The sequence below is a fragment of the Passer montanus genome, unplaced genomic scaffold, assembly GCF_014805655.1.
Source record: "Passer montanus isolate IOZ18808 unplaced genomic scaffold, ASM1480565v1 scaffold9, whole genome shotgun sequence".
Classification (NCBI taxonomy): domain Eukaryota; kingdom Metazoa; phylum Chordata; class Aves; order Passeriformes; family Passeridae; genus Passer; species Passer montanus.
This window is the reverse complement of record NW_024374367.1, coordinates 10,601,603-10,618,573: the sequence shown is the minus strand read 5'-3', so window position 1 is coordinate 10,618,573 and position 16,971 is coordinate 10,601,603. Positions and strand designations below refer to the sequence as shown.

At 50.1% G+C, this 16,971-nt stretch overlaps 1 protein-coding gene across 5 annotated transcripts in view; it reads left to right on the top strand.

Annotated features, from left to right (window-relative positions):
* The window catches only part of PRICKLE2 (prickle planar cell polarity protein 2), a 109,755-nt gene extending 93,298 nt beyond the window's left edge, over window positions 1-16,457 (top strand). For all 5 annotated transcript variants that reach the window (XM_039695299.1, XM_039695302.1, XM_039695298.1 and 2 more), the window contains 4 exons: window positions 71-274; window positions 1,910-2,096; window positions 4,382-5,245; window positions 15,387-16,457. In XM_039695299.1, coding sequence (XP_039551233.1) covers window positions 71-274; window positions 1,910-2,096; window positions 4,382-5,245; window positions 15,387-16,255 — 2,124 coding nt within the window. In that variant the 3' untranslated portion in view covers window positions 16,256-16,457. The remainder of the gene's footprint in view (window positions 1-70; window positions 275-1,909; window positions 2,097-4,381; window positions 5,246-15,386) is intronic.
* Window positions 16,458-16,971: the final 514 nt, after the last annotated feature.

Here is a 16,971-nt window from a genome sequence, read left to right as displayed (position 1 = left end):
CCATCCTGTTGGTGATGGGTGGCAGTGGGGTCACCCACACGCCTCCGTTAATCCCTGGCTTTTCTGGCAGTGTGGTGGCCAGATCAATGGAGGGGACATGGCCGTCTTCGCCTCACGAGCGGGACACGGCGTCTGCTGGCACCCTCCCTGCTTCATCTGCAGTGTCTGCAACGAGCTGCTGGTCGACCTGATCTACTTCTACCAGGATGGGAAGATCTACTGTGGCAGGCACCACGCCGAGTGCCTCAAGCCCCGCTGCGCCGCGTGTGATGAGGTAAGAGACAGCTCATGCCATGAGCTGCCGCCTGCTGGGGTGGTACAGGAGGGTTGGGTGGCATTTCCCCTCCATCCCTGACTTTTTCATGGAGGCATACACACCAAACTGATGGCTTGGTTCTGCCAAGGGTTCAAGCAAGCTTTTCCTGAGGTTTCAAATATTCTTAGTTGCCTTCTGCCTAGGACTGTTAGGAGTTAGGGCCTCATCTACACACAGGAAGCTGGGGGGTTTCCATGAGTGTTGGTTTCCATGAATGTTTTCAGTAGAAGCCCCCTGTCTTTGTGATTTTAGCCCAGCTGGCTGTGGTGATCCTCCCTTCTCCTCCATTGCCCCAGAAGAAGCCCCTGGTGGGATGAGTGCTGTGTTTCTTACAAGTCAGTCATGTCTGAGTACACACCGAGCTGAAATAGGCTTTGAGAGAGGCGATTAACAGGCTATAGGAAGCTGAACAAATAGAATACAAAACTGAGATAGAAAACCATACAGAGCTGTCTCTGAGCACTTCTCAAGTGTCAGTCTCTGTTTAAAAGGCTGGTGAAGGAAATTGCTCTGGTTTTTAAAGTTATGAAAACCATAGTGTGGAAAACCGTGTGTACTATAAATTACCACATCCCATCCTTGTAAGCATGTAATAGTAAATATCCAAGGCTATATGCACTTCAAATATAAAGAGCATTGATGTATGTGTCCAATTAAATTTGTAATGTTACCAGTGAAAGGCAACCCTAACCGTTCAACTGGCTCCATTTCTTTGTAGCTTAGGCTGGGTAATTTTTTTTTAATGTATTTTTTATCCCTGCAAATTCTTGTTTAATTTTTTCATTCAGTTCATTCTTCAGCATGCTTTTTTCCCCCTAAAACATCAAGTACTAATTGTGAGAAACAGTAATTCAGGGGTAGGAGGATCTGCAAGGGAAAACTTTTGGTGTAGCCTGTGCCAGCATAGAGCACCAGGGAGCAGATCTGGGCCTGCTGGCTCCCTTGGCTTTGGGAGCTGAGATGGGGTGGGGATGAGAAGAAGACACAGCAAGAAAGTATTTGCTGAAGACATTTTAGATGGCTGCTTCTCCAACTCATCCTTAACAGTGCTCTGTGCCTCAATTTCCCCACTGGTATAATGACTGCAATCACCTTTACAGTTATCCAGGCTGGGATAGCAGCAAGATGAGGAGCCAAAGTTCCTCCATATTTTTTCCTTTCCAGAGAGCTTCCACTTTTCCTTGTGTTTTTGCTCATCCTTTGTGGTCAGGTCCCTGTTTCAGAGATGAGTAAATGTGTTCCAGTAAGCAGCTGCTCTGTTCTTCAGAAGTCCACCAGATCGATAAGTTGTATATAAGTGTGTTTATTACCCTGATCGACCTCTCTGTTTGATGGGTGAGCTCACGAGCACATTACTGCAGCTCTGCCTTAACACTTTGTAGTCTGGGCACTAACACGCTTCTGAGGAATTTGCATTTTAATGGATTTTCCTAAGAAATGGTGGGTGCCCCTGCCACAAACCAAACTATGGGAGTTTCCCATGCAGGAAGAGGGCCCAGCTGCCATGTGGGGCAGGAGACACAAAGGTTGGTGTCTGCATCCCGGGTCCCTTTTCCCACCAGCTCTGCTCCACGCCTGCGTTTCTTCCCGCAGATCATTTTTGCCGACGAGTGCACCGAGGCCGAAGGGCGGCACTGGCACATGAAGCATTTCTGCTGCTTCGAGTGCGAGACGGTGCTGGGGGGCCAGCGCTACATCATGAAGGATGGGAGGCCCTACTGCTGCAGCTGCTTCGAGTCCCTGTACGCCGAGTACTGCGACACCTGCGCCCAGCACATCGGTACGCGCTGGGCCACGGCCCGTGGGGCTTGCTGCTGACCAGAGCTGTTGCATTGAGTCCTTGACAGCACCGTGGGGCTGCGGGCAGGACTGTGCATGGCTGGGGCAACCAAATATGCTTGTGCCTCTCTCCTGTCCCACTAAGGAGGTGACATGGTGATTTATTTGGTTAAACTGCTGTTTATCCCTTTTTGTAGTCAGAGAGGGGAGGATTATCAGAGGGCAGCTTCAGGAGCAATGGCAGCTAGTGAAAGCTTGCTCTGGCATAATAAAATTTCTCTGGCACATTTTTTTCCCTTTATATCTCATTTTCCTGTAAACAGCATGGCTCTTTGACTCAGATTTTTCCCATCCAAGCTTGGCAAAGGATCACATGATTTGATGAGCTACTGTCAGAAAAGATGCTTGTTCATTAGGCATCATTATTGTTTCTGGGCCTTTTTCAATCAACTTGCAGATAGATGTTCTCAGGGAGAAAGAAATAATGCATCAGGGTCAATTTATGTTTCTAGAACAGTGATTTAAAAGGCACTTCAGTCAGGGGGCTAGATGTCCCCAAGCTGGGTGGGCTGGGAAGCCCCTTTCTGCTCTCCCCAGCTCCCTTTGCCACTTGGCTGAGCGCAGTGAGCATGCAGACAGTCCTTCCTTTGTCCATGGAGGTGAGCTGTTCAAATACTTAATATGCTGCAGAAGAAAAAAAACCAAACATTTTCCTGCTGTGCGGCAGCCAGATGGCACAGGGAGGGGAAAACACAGGGTTTTCAGTGAAGCACTTGGAAGATGCATCTACTGTGACCTGCAGCACATCCTTTCCAAAAGCTCAGCTGCAGAAAGGTGAAAAAGCAGCTGATAATGTTTCTTGCATGGTCCCTTCTCTTGTGCTTCCCCCATCTGCTGTCCTTCACTCCAGCTGGCCTGCTGGAGACTGCTGACTGTCAGGTTTTCAGGGTAAAATGTCTGGTTTAGGTGCATATTTGCACATTTCTAGCAAAGGAGGGACTGCAACCATTTTGCTGCAAGTCTCTCATAGTAGTGAACAGAGCACTGTGCCAACAAGCTACATAAATCAGAGGTAAGCATGTGATGAGGCTTGTAAGGCTTGGGTTGGGTAGATGAGGATGGAGTATGGAGGCTGCACTGCTTCCTCTGCAAGATGGCTTTGGGCAGTGGAAAAGGAGCTGATTAAATCCCACCCACCATCTTGTCTCTCTTTTACCCACAATATAGCACTCCCATCTGTATAAAAGCATTTTGCTCACTATAACGAGAGGAAAAAACCTATTATACTAAACCTAATTTAGCTTGGAATAAAACAGACCATTAACACAGTGTTCATTTATAAGTTACCTGGCAGCACTTGGCCCCACAGCGGGTGAGCAGGCACGTGCTGTGCACATGTGGCGTAGCACCCGCCGTGCCAGCCAGCCCACACCGTGCATGGCAGCTCCTCAGGGAACGGGGGCAGCGAGGGCTTTGGCCAGGAGCAGCAGCTTAAACAAGAGTGCAAATGTCATAACTGAAACCTCTGGAGCTTTGCTCACGGCTCTGACTGAGAGCACTGTGCAGATGTTGCTCCCAGGGGTTTGGCTGGAGGGAGACAGACTGTCTGTGTCAATTCTTTTTCTGAACCCAAGTGGGGCCTGGTGAAGCAACCCAGGAAATGTGGCTGGGTGCAAGGCAAGGATGTGTGCTCAACCCCTGGGGCCAGCTCTTTTGAAGCCAAAATAAAGTTAGGATGGGACCACAGTAGCAGCAAGGGACAGGGTTGTCATCTGCTCTGTTACATACTTAACTAAGGCAGAACAAATTCCTCATTATGGTTTAGCTGCAGGCTTTTTTATTTTTTTAATAAGCAGCATATTGCTTTTACTTCAAGGACTTTATGGAGAACTTCTTGCATTCCTTTGCTTTATGATCGGAAATATCCCCATTTAATACAAAATAGCTTGAGGCATGGTTCTGCTGCCTTTCCCAACACTGAGTAACTCCCAAGCAAAGGCCTGGAATTAGAATTGGGAGGAATTAAAAATGGGATTAACTTCATGCATCGGAGAAATCCTGAAAAAGGGCTCTCAAGATCAAGGCTGAGTTCATGTCACTCCTAGGGGATCGTAGTGTCATAGTTTGGGTTGGAAGGGACCTTAAAGGTCATCCCATTCTAGCTGCCCACCATCAGCAGGGATACTTTCCACTAGACCACATTGCTCAGAAACCCACCCAGCCTGGCCTTGGTGCAGGTGTTAAGTGCAGTGCTAGATGACCCTGACTCTGATCCTCTCCCTCAAGGTATTGACCAGGGCCAGATGACGTACGACGGCCAGCACTGGCACGCCACCGAGACCTGCTTCTGCTGTGCCCAGTGCAAGAAGTCTCTGCTGGGACGGCCCTTCCTGCCCAAGCAGGGGCAGATCTTCTGCTCCAGGGCCTGCAGCATTGGTGATGACCCCAACGGCTCTGACTCCTCCGACTCGGCTTTCCAGAGCGCACGAGCCAAGGAATCGCGCCGCAGCGCCAAGATCGGCAAGAACAAGGGGAAGGGCGAGGAGGGGGCACGCAGCCCCTGCAACCAGCTGCAGGTCACCTCCAACCGCCTCTCCACCGACGTGGACCCGCTGTCCCTGCAGATGGATCTGCTGAGCCTGGCCAGCCAGACACCCAGCCTCAACAGGGACCACTTGTGGAGGAGCCGGGATGAGCTCTATCACTATGGGGGCAAAATGGAGCAAAGCCAGTCTCAAACCCCCTTGCAGCTTCTCAGCCAGTGCAACATAAGAACCTCCTATAACCCCACCCAGGTCCCAGGCTCGCAGTCGGATTTATGGGCAAAACACTTCAGCAACCAAAAGAGGAGCTCCTCGTTGGCCATGAAGAGCCACGGTGGCAGCTTCATCCAGGACTGCAGAGAGGACTACTACTCAGGGAGGCTCCGCTCGCAGGAGAGCTACAGTGACATGTCCAACCAGAGCTTCCCAGAGACCAGAGGAAGTGTCAAAGTCCCCAAGTACGAAGAGGAAGAGGAGGGTGGGATGCCAGCGTCACAGTGCCGCACCCGTCACCCCATCAGTGCCCTCAAGTTCACAGAGGACCTGACGCCCACCGAGCAGACTCCCCGGGGCTCCATGGAGTCCCTGGCGCTCTCCAATGCTACAGGTATGTCACCCCTGCTCCTGCCACCCTGAGACCACCCCGGCACACCCTCCATGCAATTAATCCCTTGTGTTCTGGTGTCTTCCCAGTGACACAGGCTTGTCTGCCAGGCCCCAACAAGCCTGACAGTTCCTTTCCATTTGTTTGCTTGTTTACCAAATGCAGAGCTTTATAGATGGCTGGCCTTTCTGTGCAACCCAAAACAAATGTTTTCAGACTTTAATTCTCCCTTTTGTGAAGAGAGGGGGAAAATCAAGGCCAACTGCTAATGAAGAGGCAGATTCCAGCTTTCAGTACTTGAAGGACTGCTGTCAGCTGCCCTTGCAGGCTAAAAATATTTTTAAATGCCTTGAAATAGGCCCAGTTAACCCCTTTTGAATGTTATGCAGTCCTCAAGCACGTGACTAGTTAAAAGAAATTCCTCTCCCTCTATGCACAGCTCTTTAATTCCTCTTCCCCAGCCCCTTGGTAGAAACTGCAGGGAAAAGCCAGGCAAGATGCTTGTCCCATCAGGCTGAGCTTGTTTCTCACGAGCACATCCCAGGGTCATATTTCTCAGTCCTCTCACCCTAAACATGTTTGGGTTTCACTCGTGGCTGCAGGGATGGGTGTGTGTGTGCATGGACGTGTCTGGTCTGCAGCTGGCTCTGGGCAGGCTCTGTCCTTCCTGCAGCCTGCTCTGCTTTGCTCGCCCACCACAGCTCCCACGTCCCTCAGCACAAAACTGCTCAGGAAAGAGTAGTTTTGTAATAATTCTGAGCCTGGTTTGCTCACCAGAAAAGCTGCCTTGCTTTTTCTTTGCAGCTCCCCTGGCTTTTCTCTGTTTCAGCCAATCCTTGCTTGGATTTGGGCAGGTCCTGCATCTGAACCCCTGCAAAATGGAGCCCTTCTGCCTTATTGCTGGCAGGGAGGGGCCTGTGGGGTGTTTGTGCCTGGTCCTGAGGGTCCCCCACAGGTTGCTGGCAATGGGTGGTGAGGATTGCCAAGCCCACAGGGAGCTGAGCCCCCCTGAATCCCAGTTCTGGGCTCTGCCCTGCCTGGATGGACAGGTTTGCTCTGCTATGCCCGTGCCTCCTCATCTGGGGTTTGGTGTGTTTGTTTAGGGAAGCTGCCAGCCCCATGCCAAGATGTGAAATGATCTCTGTTTCAGCCAGGATCTCCCTATCCAGCAAGAGAAAAAACAGGGGTGGGGGGGAGGAGAGGAGAAGCTAATGATCTGGGAAGGGTTTTGCTTAAACAGTCTCTGATATACACAGAGGAAAAGTAGATGTGAAATAGAGAGGGAATTGGGAATTGCTCTCCAAAACAGGGTTTTCTAAGCAAAGCTTGACATTTCCAAAACCTTTTGTGTTCCTGAAAACTTGTGTTGTGTAAACCCCATAAGTACAAAGAGTCTTGAGCAACACCAAGCTTGGATGAGCAATCCCTGAGCAGTGGAGTGGTTGTTGCATGCTTTGGAGCTGAAGTGTAACATATTATTTGGGATATAGGTCAAGACACAGAAAATATGGCAAGGCCTCCATATCACAGTGAAAAACACTCTGCCTTTCATTTTAGAAACCTCTTTTTAAAATGCTGGGAGGGAGACCTCCCAAAGGCATCTGTCCACCATACAGAGCCAGAGTCTGAGTTTCCTCAGGGACAGTGACTGCCTTAATGGCTTGCTGTGTTCCAGCTTTCTGGAGCAGATGCTCAGCGTGATGGGGCTTGCAGTGAGTGTTCATAGTTCCTCTGCAGAGTGAGGTGATAATATTTTTATTAATGTGTAAGGTTCTAATAATTTTCCTTGCTCTGGGAGCTGGCTCAGCTGAGCTAGGGGCACTGCAGCAGCAACAGGCAGCTCCCCCAGGGCCATGTCTGCAATTATGGAGGACACAATTATCATCCCATTTAATTGGCAGTGTTATGAGGACAGGGACATTTGGTGACCTGGATGAGGTCTGTGAGAGAGCAGGTTTTTGGTCAAGTGATGTCAGGGCACAGCACCCTGCTGCCTGGCTTTTCCCATCCCTGCACTCCCTGCTGTTGATCAAGCTCCCCACAGAGCTCCCCCCAGCCACAGCCTGGGGGTCTGCCTCACCCCATGTCCTCCAGTGCTGCTTTGCCAGAACCTCCCAGGCATCCACATACAAAGTCCCTTTGAGCTACCAGTGCTGCAGAATTGCTCCACCTTTCACTTTGAAATAATTAACACCGTATCCATCTAAGGTTTTATGGCATCACTGAAAACAGTCTGTTTTTTATAGGGAGCTGAAGGGCAAACAGTCCCTGACCTGGAGAGCACATGTTACAAGCTGGTACCTCCCTGGCAGCGGATTTTGCTGTGATGTTTCTACTACGACTGAACTGCTAATTAACCAGAGGCAGTCAGCAATGCAGATAACTGAGAGCTGTGCAGCACTAATCCCTGGCCTTTGGCCGGAAGGCTGCCTGCTGTGAGCAGATGTTGCTCCCTGTAATATTTCAGGGTCAGCCATTGTGTGGGTCAAGATCTGCATGACCCCAATCTCCTTCAAGACCCCAGGTTCCTACCTTACCAAAGGGCCCTATTTAATCTCTTTAAAGCCAATTCCCCATGGGTTTGTAAAGAGGTGAGACACTGTGTTAATCCTGGGCACGTGCCCTTACAGTGCTGGGCTGTGCTCTGCTGTCACCATGGGCAGTGTGCAACAGCAGACACGTCAGTGGCAAGGGTGGCTGTGACCCTGCTTGTGCTCTGTGCTGGGATTGGAATTAGGTGGGAGTGTCTCTGCTGTGCTCTGGTTTGTGCTTGTGTAATTGCCACAAATGCTGATGGGATTTAAGCACATCCAGTGGCAAAGGGCAGTGTCTCCTGCTGGTGGAGGGCATCTCTCCTTCCCTTCCATGTTTCTGTTTGAACATCCCTATTCTGCCATAAGAAGGCTACAACAGACTCCAATCTGCTACAGCTTCTTAGACTCTATCCTCCTGCATTACATGGACATTAGATGGAGAAGCAAAAAGGAAACTTTTTTCTCAGCCTATTTTCTAAGAGAGAGCTCATTTTTGCTGATTTTCTTTTATATTATCTTTTATATTGTGCTTCCTTTGTCTACTTTTGGGGGTTTTCGGTTGTTGGGTGTTTTTATGGCAGTAACAAGAACAAAAACCAGTGGATCCTGTAGCAATGTTTGCCTTGTACCTCCCTGCATTAGGCAGTTGAGACAATGCTAAGATGGAATTTGTCCATCTTAGGAAGGTTTGCTCATGATGAGAAGCCTGATCCTACCAGAGGTTAATCACTTCCCAAAAGATTCTTGGCCCATCAGCCCTGCTCCCTCTGTTTGTGTTTCCCTCCAGAAAGGTTTTGCAGTCACTGCATGTGCCTGGCAGTGGAATTGGAAATCAGGAGCTGAGCTCTGCTGATTCCAAGCAGTTATTTCCACAAAACGACAGCTGGTCAAATAGCCCATTTAAGAAAGTACCTGCAGGCTAAATGTTGTTCTCTGGAAACAGTCCCTTTGTGTGCTGCTTACAGAGAGCAGGAGCCTTTTGGAGGTAGAAGTCATGTTGAATGCTGACACTGCTGCATGCAAAAGGAGAAACAGATTTTAAGGATTCCTTGAGAAAATGAGTTTGGGTGAGGGGAACATCTGTCACAGGCATAAATCTATTTTAAAAATATGTTAAACTGGTGCTGTTACAGGGTGGAATGTGATTTCATTTGTATGGCACACACTGTGCTTGTCATCATGTGTTGTGTGATGCCCAAAGGCCCCAAATAGTTTGTTTTTCCAGGACTAGACAAGTGTGATATAACCAGAAAGCAGAGAGAACAGGGCTGATCCCTGCACGTCTGAGCTGCAGAGTGACAGAACAGCGTCATCTGTCTCCAGTCCCTTTTCTTCCTCTGCCTGCAGAGGAGCTAAAAGCTGCAGGGCAGGTCTGGGTGCTGGTCTCCCTCCTTGTGTGCTCCTCTCTCCCCTGGGCTGGAGAGGGCAGCTGCCCCAAGTGCTCCAGCTGAGTTATGCAGTGCAGAAAGTGACACATTGGCTGTTCCTGACTTTTTCTATGAAAAAAAGAAGCTCCCAGCTCTCCACCATGTTCTTATAACTCTCTTTCTCCCAGACACAGCCAGCACAAATCTGCTTCCAAGTTGGAAGATCTTCCCCTGGGGGGAATTCTTGCAATTTTGAGGCCCAGGTATAACATTTCCTAATTGAAAACAGATAATTTCAAAACTGATATGAAGATAAAGGTTTTCCACTCCAAAGGCCTGATGCCAAACCACTTTAAAGCTGTCAGGAACATTTCTTCTCCCCCTCACTTACCTTTTGCCACTCAGCAGTGGGAGGTTTGGTGTTTCTGCTGTGGGGCCAACCTCTTGCATGTCTTCACCCCTTCAGTGTCACACGTGGACAGTGCAGAGCAGGTGGGGTAATGCAAACCAGAGGGACAACCAAAATGGGCTCTGGAAGATGTTCTTGGGGGAGCATCATCCCCAGCATGGCTTGTTGGCCATCAGCTGGGGAGGGTGCAGGAGGTGGGAGTGCTGGTAAAGGAGCTGTATGGGGGCTTCCAGGTTAAAATCCAACTCTTTTCCAAGCAGCAAGGGACTTCTTCCACCAAGGAAAGGACTGATTGGGTGGGAAATACCCAATGACATCCATGGGTCACACATGGGGACATAACCTAGGAGGCTGGTGGGATTGTGACCCACTTGGTGGGGGCTGTGCTTTCCCCCAGATTGTTTATTTTCCATGATTTCTAGTTACATGAAGGTTCTGCTTTATTTCTGCATGCCCTGAGGTTGTTCAGAAGTGAGACAGGGCTGAGCTATAAACAAAGCTCTGTGCAGGCTGTTTTCTTCTTAAATTTCTTTTTAGTTCTACAGATTGACCTTGAAATAAACCCTGTTTGAGGGGTGGTGAGGATGCCTGATGCTGTGTGAGAGAGAAGGCTCTGGCACAGGGGGCTGGACACCAGAGATGCTGTGCTGTATCCTCCTGTGCATCTATAGCTGCATTTAAACATTGGCTGTCAGGGCTGGGTGCTGGGTTTTGGTGCTGGCAGGCACCTCTGTGGTGAGAGCTGTGATGCACAGATGTGTGTGTCTGCTGTGATAATGTAAAGGCAAGAAGCAAGCGTCAGCATAGCCCTAGTTGTTTGCAATATCCTATGTCAGGATATTTTGCATTCCCTGGCTGGTGGGATGCTGGCTCACCCTGTGTTAGCACAGCTTCACGGGGAGTTTGATTTAATGGGGGCTGGGAGCTGCTTCCCCTCCTGGGGGGCTCCATTCCCAGCCTCACACCCAGCCCACACGTTCTGTGGGGCCTCTGTGCTGTCATTTGCTGAGTGCTTTAATAATTCATAATGCAACTTGCAGCCCCCATTTAGCAAAGCACACAGTGGGGCTGACACTCCGAGTGCTTTGTTGTGGCAAGGTTGTAGAGGTGATGTTCTCCAGGGGTGTCTTTGTGCTGTGGCTTTGCTTATTTGGGTGTTAATTCCCTTGGCAGTGTTTATGGGATAAACATGGTTCTCAGGAGGGGTGGGGACAGACTTCAGAGGGGATGGTACAGGGTGTTCTCAGTGAGCCTGAATGTTAACCAGAAGGCTGCTTGGTTTTCTTGGTGCTGCAGCTAGCTCCACTTCCATATCGAGCACCCACAGCCGAGCTGCAGCTTTCCCTTGTGCTCATTGGGAGAGCCTGTGTTTCCATGGCTCCTGGGTGAAATATTGAGCCAGGCAGCCCCATGCAGTGGAGAGCAGCAGCAGAAAAACCTGCTGTGTCTGTGTGTGCTGTGGTGCTGGCACCAGTGTGGCTCCAGGACAGCTGGAGGCAGCTGTGACATCTCCTCCAGTGCACGAGCCTCTGGGGCAGCCAATAGTGTCATCATGCAGAAGTAAATTTTGATGGGGTCAGCATGTTCTACCTGGGTTTGCACCCTTGGAATGGGCTTGGTGATGTGGTAACAACCACCCCACACCACAGGCCAGAGCAGGGCTCCTGCTCCCTTGGATGGCCTTGGGAAACAGAATCTCACATTTCTTCATTAGGAGAAAGTCAGGGCTGCATGGTGGGGTCTCACCTCGTGTGCTCTTCCAGACTCTCTTGGGTTATTAGCTGTGTTCCCAGATGAAACACTTCATTAAGCAGGAGCTGCAGCAGCTGCACATAAATACTGGCACCTCAAGAAGATGGGGCCTCATGGATGGGTGTAGCTCTGGGATGGCAAATGACCTCAGGACACAAGTATTGGTGCCACCTTTGCCCCATCCAGGGCAGTGTGGGAGCAGGAATCTGGAGACAGCCTGCCTTTGGGTGCCAGGGAAACCCTCCAGTGCCAGAGCCTGCCCCACTCACCCTCTGCTGTGATTACACAGCAAGAGTTTTCTTCTTCTCCAATCTAAAACTTTCATTGCAGGAGTCAGCAGACCTGGAGAATAATGTGTTCCCTCCTCTTTGCAAGCATTTTTTTCTGCCTTTGAAGGTTGTTACTATATCCCCTTCAGCTTTCCCTCCTCTAGACTAAACAACCTCTGCTCTTTAAAACTTTATTCCCAGGTCATGTTTTCTAGATGAAATTTTTTTGACAAATGGTTATTGCTATCCCCTGATCTCACTGCGGTCAGACTGGAGCACTCTTGGCTTGTTCCCACTATGCCTCCTGAGGTCTTGTGGCTCCACGGAGAGCCATAGAGAGGGACATTTTGACACCTTAGAAAGACTAATCTGGGCCTAGCCCTGCTCATGATGCCTTGGCATAAATGTTAAATTCAGCCTGGAGACACCTTTGTGATCTGCAAGGATTCTAAATTGCATCCTGGACCTGTAACCTGCTGTGGGCACTCAGAGCCATGCGGAACTCTCAGTGCCTTCAGCTGGAAAAGCACAGCTTTGCTCCTGAGCAAGTGGAATAAATCCTTCACTGTCACCCTGCGCAGATAAAATAAAGTTTCTCTCTCCCAGCTGCATGGCTTGCTGGGTCACTTCCAAGTGTGCCTCCCAAAAAAAAAGGCTTGTGAATGTGCAGCCTGCCCAGTCTGCCTGGGAAGACACATTTTGGCCTCAGCATAGAGCCTTTTCCACTCTGTCATTGCCACTGGATGTTGGACTGGCTTTGCATCGGAGCCTCCTGAGCACAGGCTCCATCACACCCCGAGTTCTGTGTGCTGGCAACAGTGATGGACATGTTCAGTGCTGGATTCCTCTTACAATCAGCATTTCCACAGCAAATCAAGATCTCAGAGTGTTTGTGCTTAATTATAATCAAGCTGTCTGAATGATCAGCCAGAAACATCCCCATGACTGATTAACCTCGCACTCCGTGCGTGAGCCATTCATGTGGTCTCAGGATCCTTGTCTGAGCTCACTGCCCCGTGCTGCCTTCTAAGGGGAAGAGACTGAAGCACTCATGGTTGTCTGCTGGAGGTGTGTGAGGGGCTGCAGACCCCCTCCTGCACAAACTTAACCTCTGGCTCTGCCTTTCCTGAGCTGGAGCACCTCGCTTATCACAGCTTGCTTTACTCCACACAAAATGAAACAGGTTTCCCTCCTGGTCGTCCTGCTTGATCTTGGCCACATCATTGCTGTCTGTGATGTGAAGGGTGCAGATATGTCTTGTTTAATTCAAAAATACTGTTTCACTCACATCTCCAGTGCTTGTGCCCAGACACTCGTTCTGTTCTTGCTGGATGCAGGGCCACAGGAGGGAGATGGCTGTGAGGGGCAGCTGAGACCCACGGGTACCACCTGATGTGGCTGGAGCTCACGCCACACCCCTGAGTGAGGCAAGGTCAGCCCCTTTTTAATGATGCTGCCAAAATCAGTGTGTTGGTGCCACAGAAGCATCCTGTGGTGTTGGAGCTGTGTTTCTGCTCAGCGCTGCTGTCGCTCGTCCTTCTTGCGGAGCTGCAGCAGCTCCCTTAATGAAGTGCTGCATAAATGTCACCGAGGGCTCATTTTCCTTGGTGTCAGCTATTGTGTGACAGATGTGATTAAGGCCACACTGGGTTGTCAACAGCCATGATTCTCATGGTGATCAGCTCTGCCGGCAATCCCGCTGTTCCTCTGGCTTTTCAGGAAGTCTCTGTGCATGTTCCCAAGTTGCTTTTCCCTCCCCTGGGGCTGCTGGGCGCCTCCACAGTGGCACAGGAGGGACATGGGGAGCAGTGCCTGTTGTGACAGATGCCTCTACTGGGTTCACAGGCAGAAAATTGCAGCTCCAGTGAGGAGGAGAAGCATGATGGGAGTGTGGAGTGTGGGGGGACAGGTTTTCAAAGGGGACAGGAAGCCCATCCACCAAGGGCAGTGGGTGGGGTTGGGCTTGCTCACTCAAACTCACTTAGGAAGGAAAAAAGAAAGCATGAAGTTGACTTGAAAAGTGTGTCCTTTAGAAAAAACAACCCATGGCTTTCCTTTCTTTTAACCCTTAGTTTCTTTTTAACACAGCCTCTCCCCCTTCCTGTGGCATTCAGGGATCCTTCACTTCACTTTCCTCTATAATCATAAACTCCAAAATCATAAACTCCAAAAACATTCCCATTAACAACAGAAAAACAAAGAAGCGGGGACTCAGGGAGCAAAACCAAACCCTGTGAGGGCCAGTAATGGCTAAAGCTCTCCCTGCTGCCACCAAAAGCAGGATTTGGAAAACTCTGCCCAGCTTTTCAAGATCTGTTGATCTTTTCAAGGCTGAGCCCAAGGAAACCCTAAAGCAGCTCATGAATGGGGTTAGTGACAGCAACCCTTGTTCTTGTTCAGGTTTAGCAGCAGCAGCTAATGCGAAAGGAGCCGAGCTCTTGATGAAATGCAAACAGCTTTTGTTATGGGAAAAAAGGCTTTATTCTCAAATTGTGGGCTGGGTTGTTATTTTTTATAATTAATTTACAAAGTCGTAAGTTGTTGGTGATTGCATAAAGGCTGTGTGTCATGTTGGAAATTCTGCTGACGGTGCTGTGTTGGGTCTGCACTGCGATGTTGTCGGAGAGGGACGGGGAGAAGGGTGCCAAAGCAAACATTCCACGTTTGATTTGGGATGGAATGGGCTTTCTTTGAAATAACTTGCGAAACATCTTGTCCTGAGCTTGCAGTGCAACCAGTGACTGCTGCCAGTTGTCAAGCCAACAGGGATAGCCAGAAGATAGTCAGGGAACACCCATGAAACAGGCCAAGGACTGTGGGGTGCACTGAGTTTCTTGTTAACAGGCAGGTGCTGAGCAGACACCCCTGCAACCAGTGACTGCTGCCAGTTGTCAAGCCAACAGGGATAGCCAGAAGATAGTCAGGAAACACCCATGAAACAGGCCAAGGACTAGGGCACCGTGGGGTGCATTGAGTTTCTTCTTGACGGGCAGGTGCTGAGCAGACACCCTACTTCTTCCCTGCTGCCAGGTGAAGGCTCCTGGGCTGGAGGAAAGCACCTTCAGGAGCTCAGGGCTCGTTGGCACATTGGAGAGGTCTAATGGGTCACCTTCCCAAGCAGGGCAGCCCATCTAGCTCACATTTCTGGCTCCTGCCCATGCACAACTCCCTGGAAATCTGCAGGGATAGTCTGACCCTCCCACTGTCCTGCTGCTCACAGGGAGCTCCAGCAGACCCTCTGGTGCTCGGGTGTTTCCTTGCTTCCTGGGAAACCCAGCTGCAGCTTTGGTCTCTGCACGGGTGTCATTCAGGGGAGGTGCAGCATAGTGACAACCCTGAATTAAGTCAGTGGCCGTGTTTTCATCTGCCACTGACATTGTTTAGGCCTCCAAAATGTGTTGTCATTGCAGAAGGTGTGAGTGCTGGATCATGGCACCCTAGTTAGCTCAGCGTGCAGGAGGCCTCAGGCTACCTCTGACACATGATTTCTCCCTGGCATCGTTGGTTATTCCTATCAAGTCGCAGACAGTGTAGACATATGGGAAAGGAAGTCGTGAAAAGCAGCTTGGAGTCCAACTCAAAACACCTTAAATTGGTGTGATTTCCCCAAAGGAGGAACTGCCTGCTCTTAAAAAAAAAATTAAAGTCCTTCTCTTAAAAAGGGCTCTTCAGGACAGGATCAATACCACTGAGTTAGTTTTTAAAGCAAAAGTCTTGGACCAAAACCAGCCTCCACCCTGCATCTTGGCTGACAGAAAATTCTCTTTCTTAAGTTCTTTTTTTTTCTCTTCCCTTTACCCTTTTCCTGCAAAGGCCTCTCAGCAGACGGCGGAGCCAAGCGCCAGGAGCACCTCTCCAGGTTCTCCATGCCCGACCTGAGCAAAGACTCGGGCATGAACGTCTCAGAGAAGATGAGCACCATGGGCACCCTGAACTCCTCCATGCAGTTCCGCAGCGCCGAGTCCGTGCGCAGCCTGCTGTCGGCGCAGCAGTACCAGGACATGGAGCCCACCCTGCACGACCTCGCCAGCCCCCTCGGCTACCCAGAGCGGCCGGCGCACGGGCGGATGCACCAGAGCTTCGACTACGGCAGCGGGGTGCCCGGGGGCAAGCTGGGGGCGCAGGAGATCCCGCGGCACACCCCCATGAGCGAGCGCACCCGCCGCAGAACCGTGCTGCGCGACGACGAGCGGCACTACCGCCCGCACCGGCCCCGGCGCTCCCGGCGCTCCCGCTCTGACAACGCCCTGCACCTGGCCAGCGAGCAGTGCTACCGCCTCAAGGAGAGGCCCTCGCTGCGAGCCAGGGACGACTACGACCCCTTCGTGCACCAGAGGAGCTGCAGGGAGGCCATGGAGCAGGGTCCCTGCAGGGATGTCTACGGCCACTGTCCCCGGACGGTGTCGGATCTTGCCTTGCAGAACCACTTGGGCGAGAGATGGGGGCCCTACTTTGCCGAGTACGACTGGTGCTCCACCTGCTCCTCCTCTTCGGAGTCCGACAACGAGGGCTACTTCCTCGGGGAGCCCATCCCGCAGCCTGCCCGCCTGCGGTACGTGACCAGCGAGGAGCTGCTGCACAAGTACGGCTCCTACAGCATGCCCAAGTCTTCCACGGTGGGGGCCAGGGGACAGTTGCACAGCCGGAAAAGACAGAAGAGCAAGAACTGTATCATATCCTAATGGCATCCTTGCCAGGCACCTTGGGAGAATGTAAATTAACTCACGATCTTGCACTGTTTTAGATCATGTAAGTGCTTTTATTGTAACAAAAAAAAAAAAAAGGCCCGAAGAGTAGGGATTTGTTAAGAAGGTTGTAGACCGGCTTCTATAAATAGTCATAATCCTGGGCACAGTGAATATATTTTGCACATCTTACTTTGGAGATAAAAATTTTAAAAGTTCACTTTAGCCTGTAATATTTACCCAGTAGTTTCTCTTCCTTCTCCCAGATATTGCCCCCCCTTGAGCTCTGTTTGTCCGTACGTTTTGGTTGCCACTGTTGACTCTCAGCATCAGTTTGCTGGTAGGTTTTGCTTTCCACCACATTTTTGTTTTCCATTAGCCATGTTGGTAGGTGATTTGTCTCTTGGACAGTGTGGGAGCCTAAGTTATTTCCATGATTGTTGTAAATGCGATGTAAATGAGAGTTTGGAGAAAATATTTTTGTATTTTGTAATATCAGAGGAATTTCTATATCTTAGGAGTCACTGGGAAAATGCATGCACGTTCAGAATTGTTTTCAGTCAGAGCTAACCAAACAGTACTTTGGAACCCCCTTTCCATTTCATCATCGCTTAAGTTTATCAGTGAGAGTCTGAGTTTTCATTGGTTTTGAGGTTTTTTTTTTTGTTGTTGTTTTAACCCTTCTGTTTATTTGTTTTGATCCTGGTCAATAA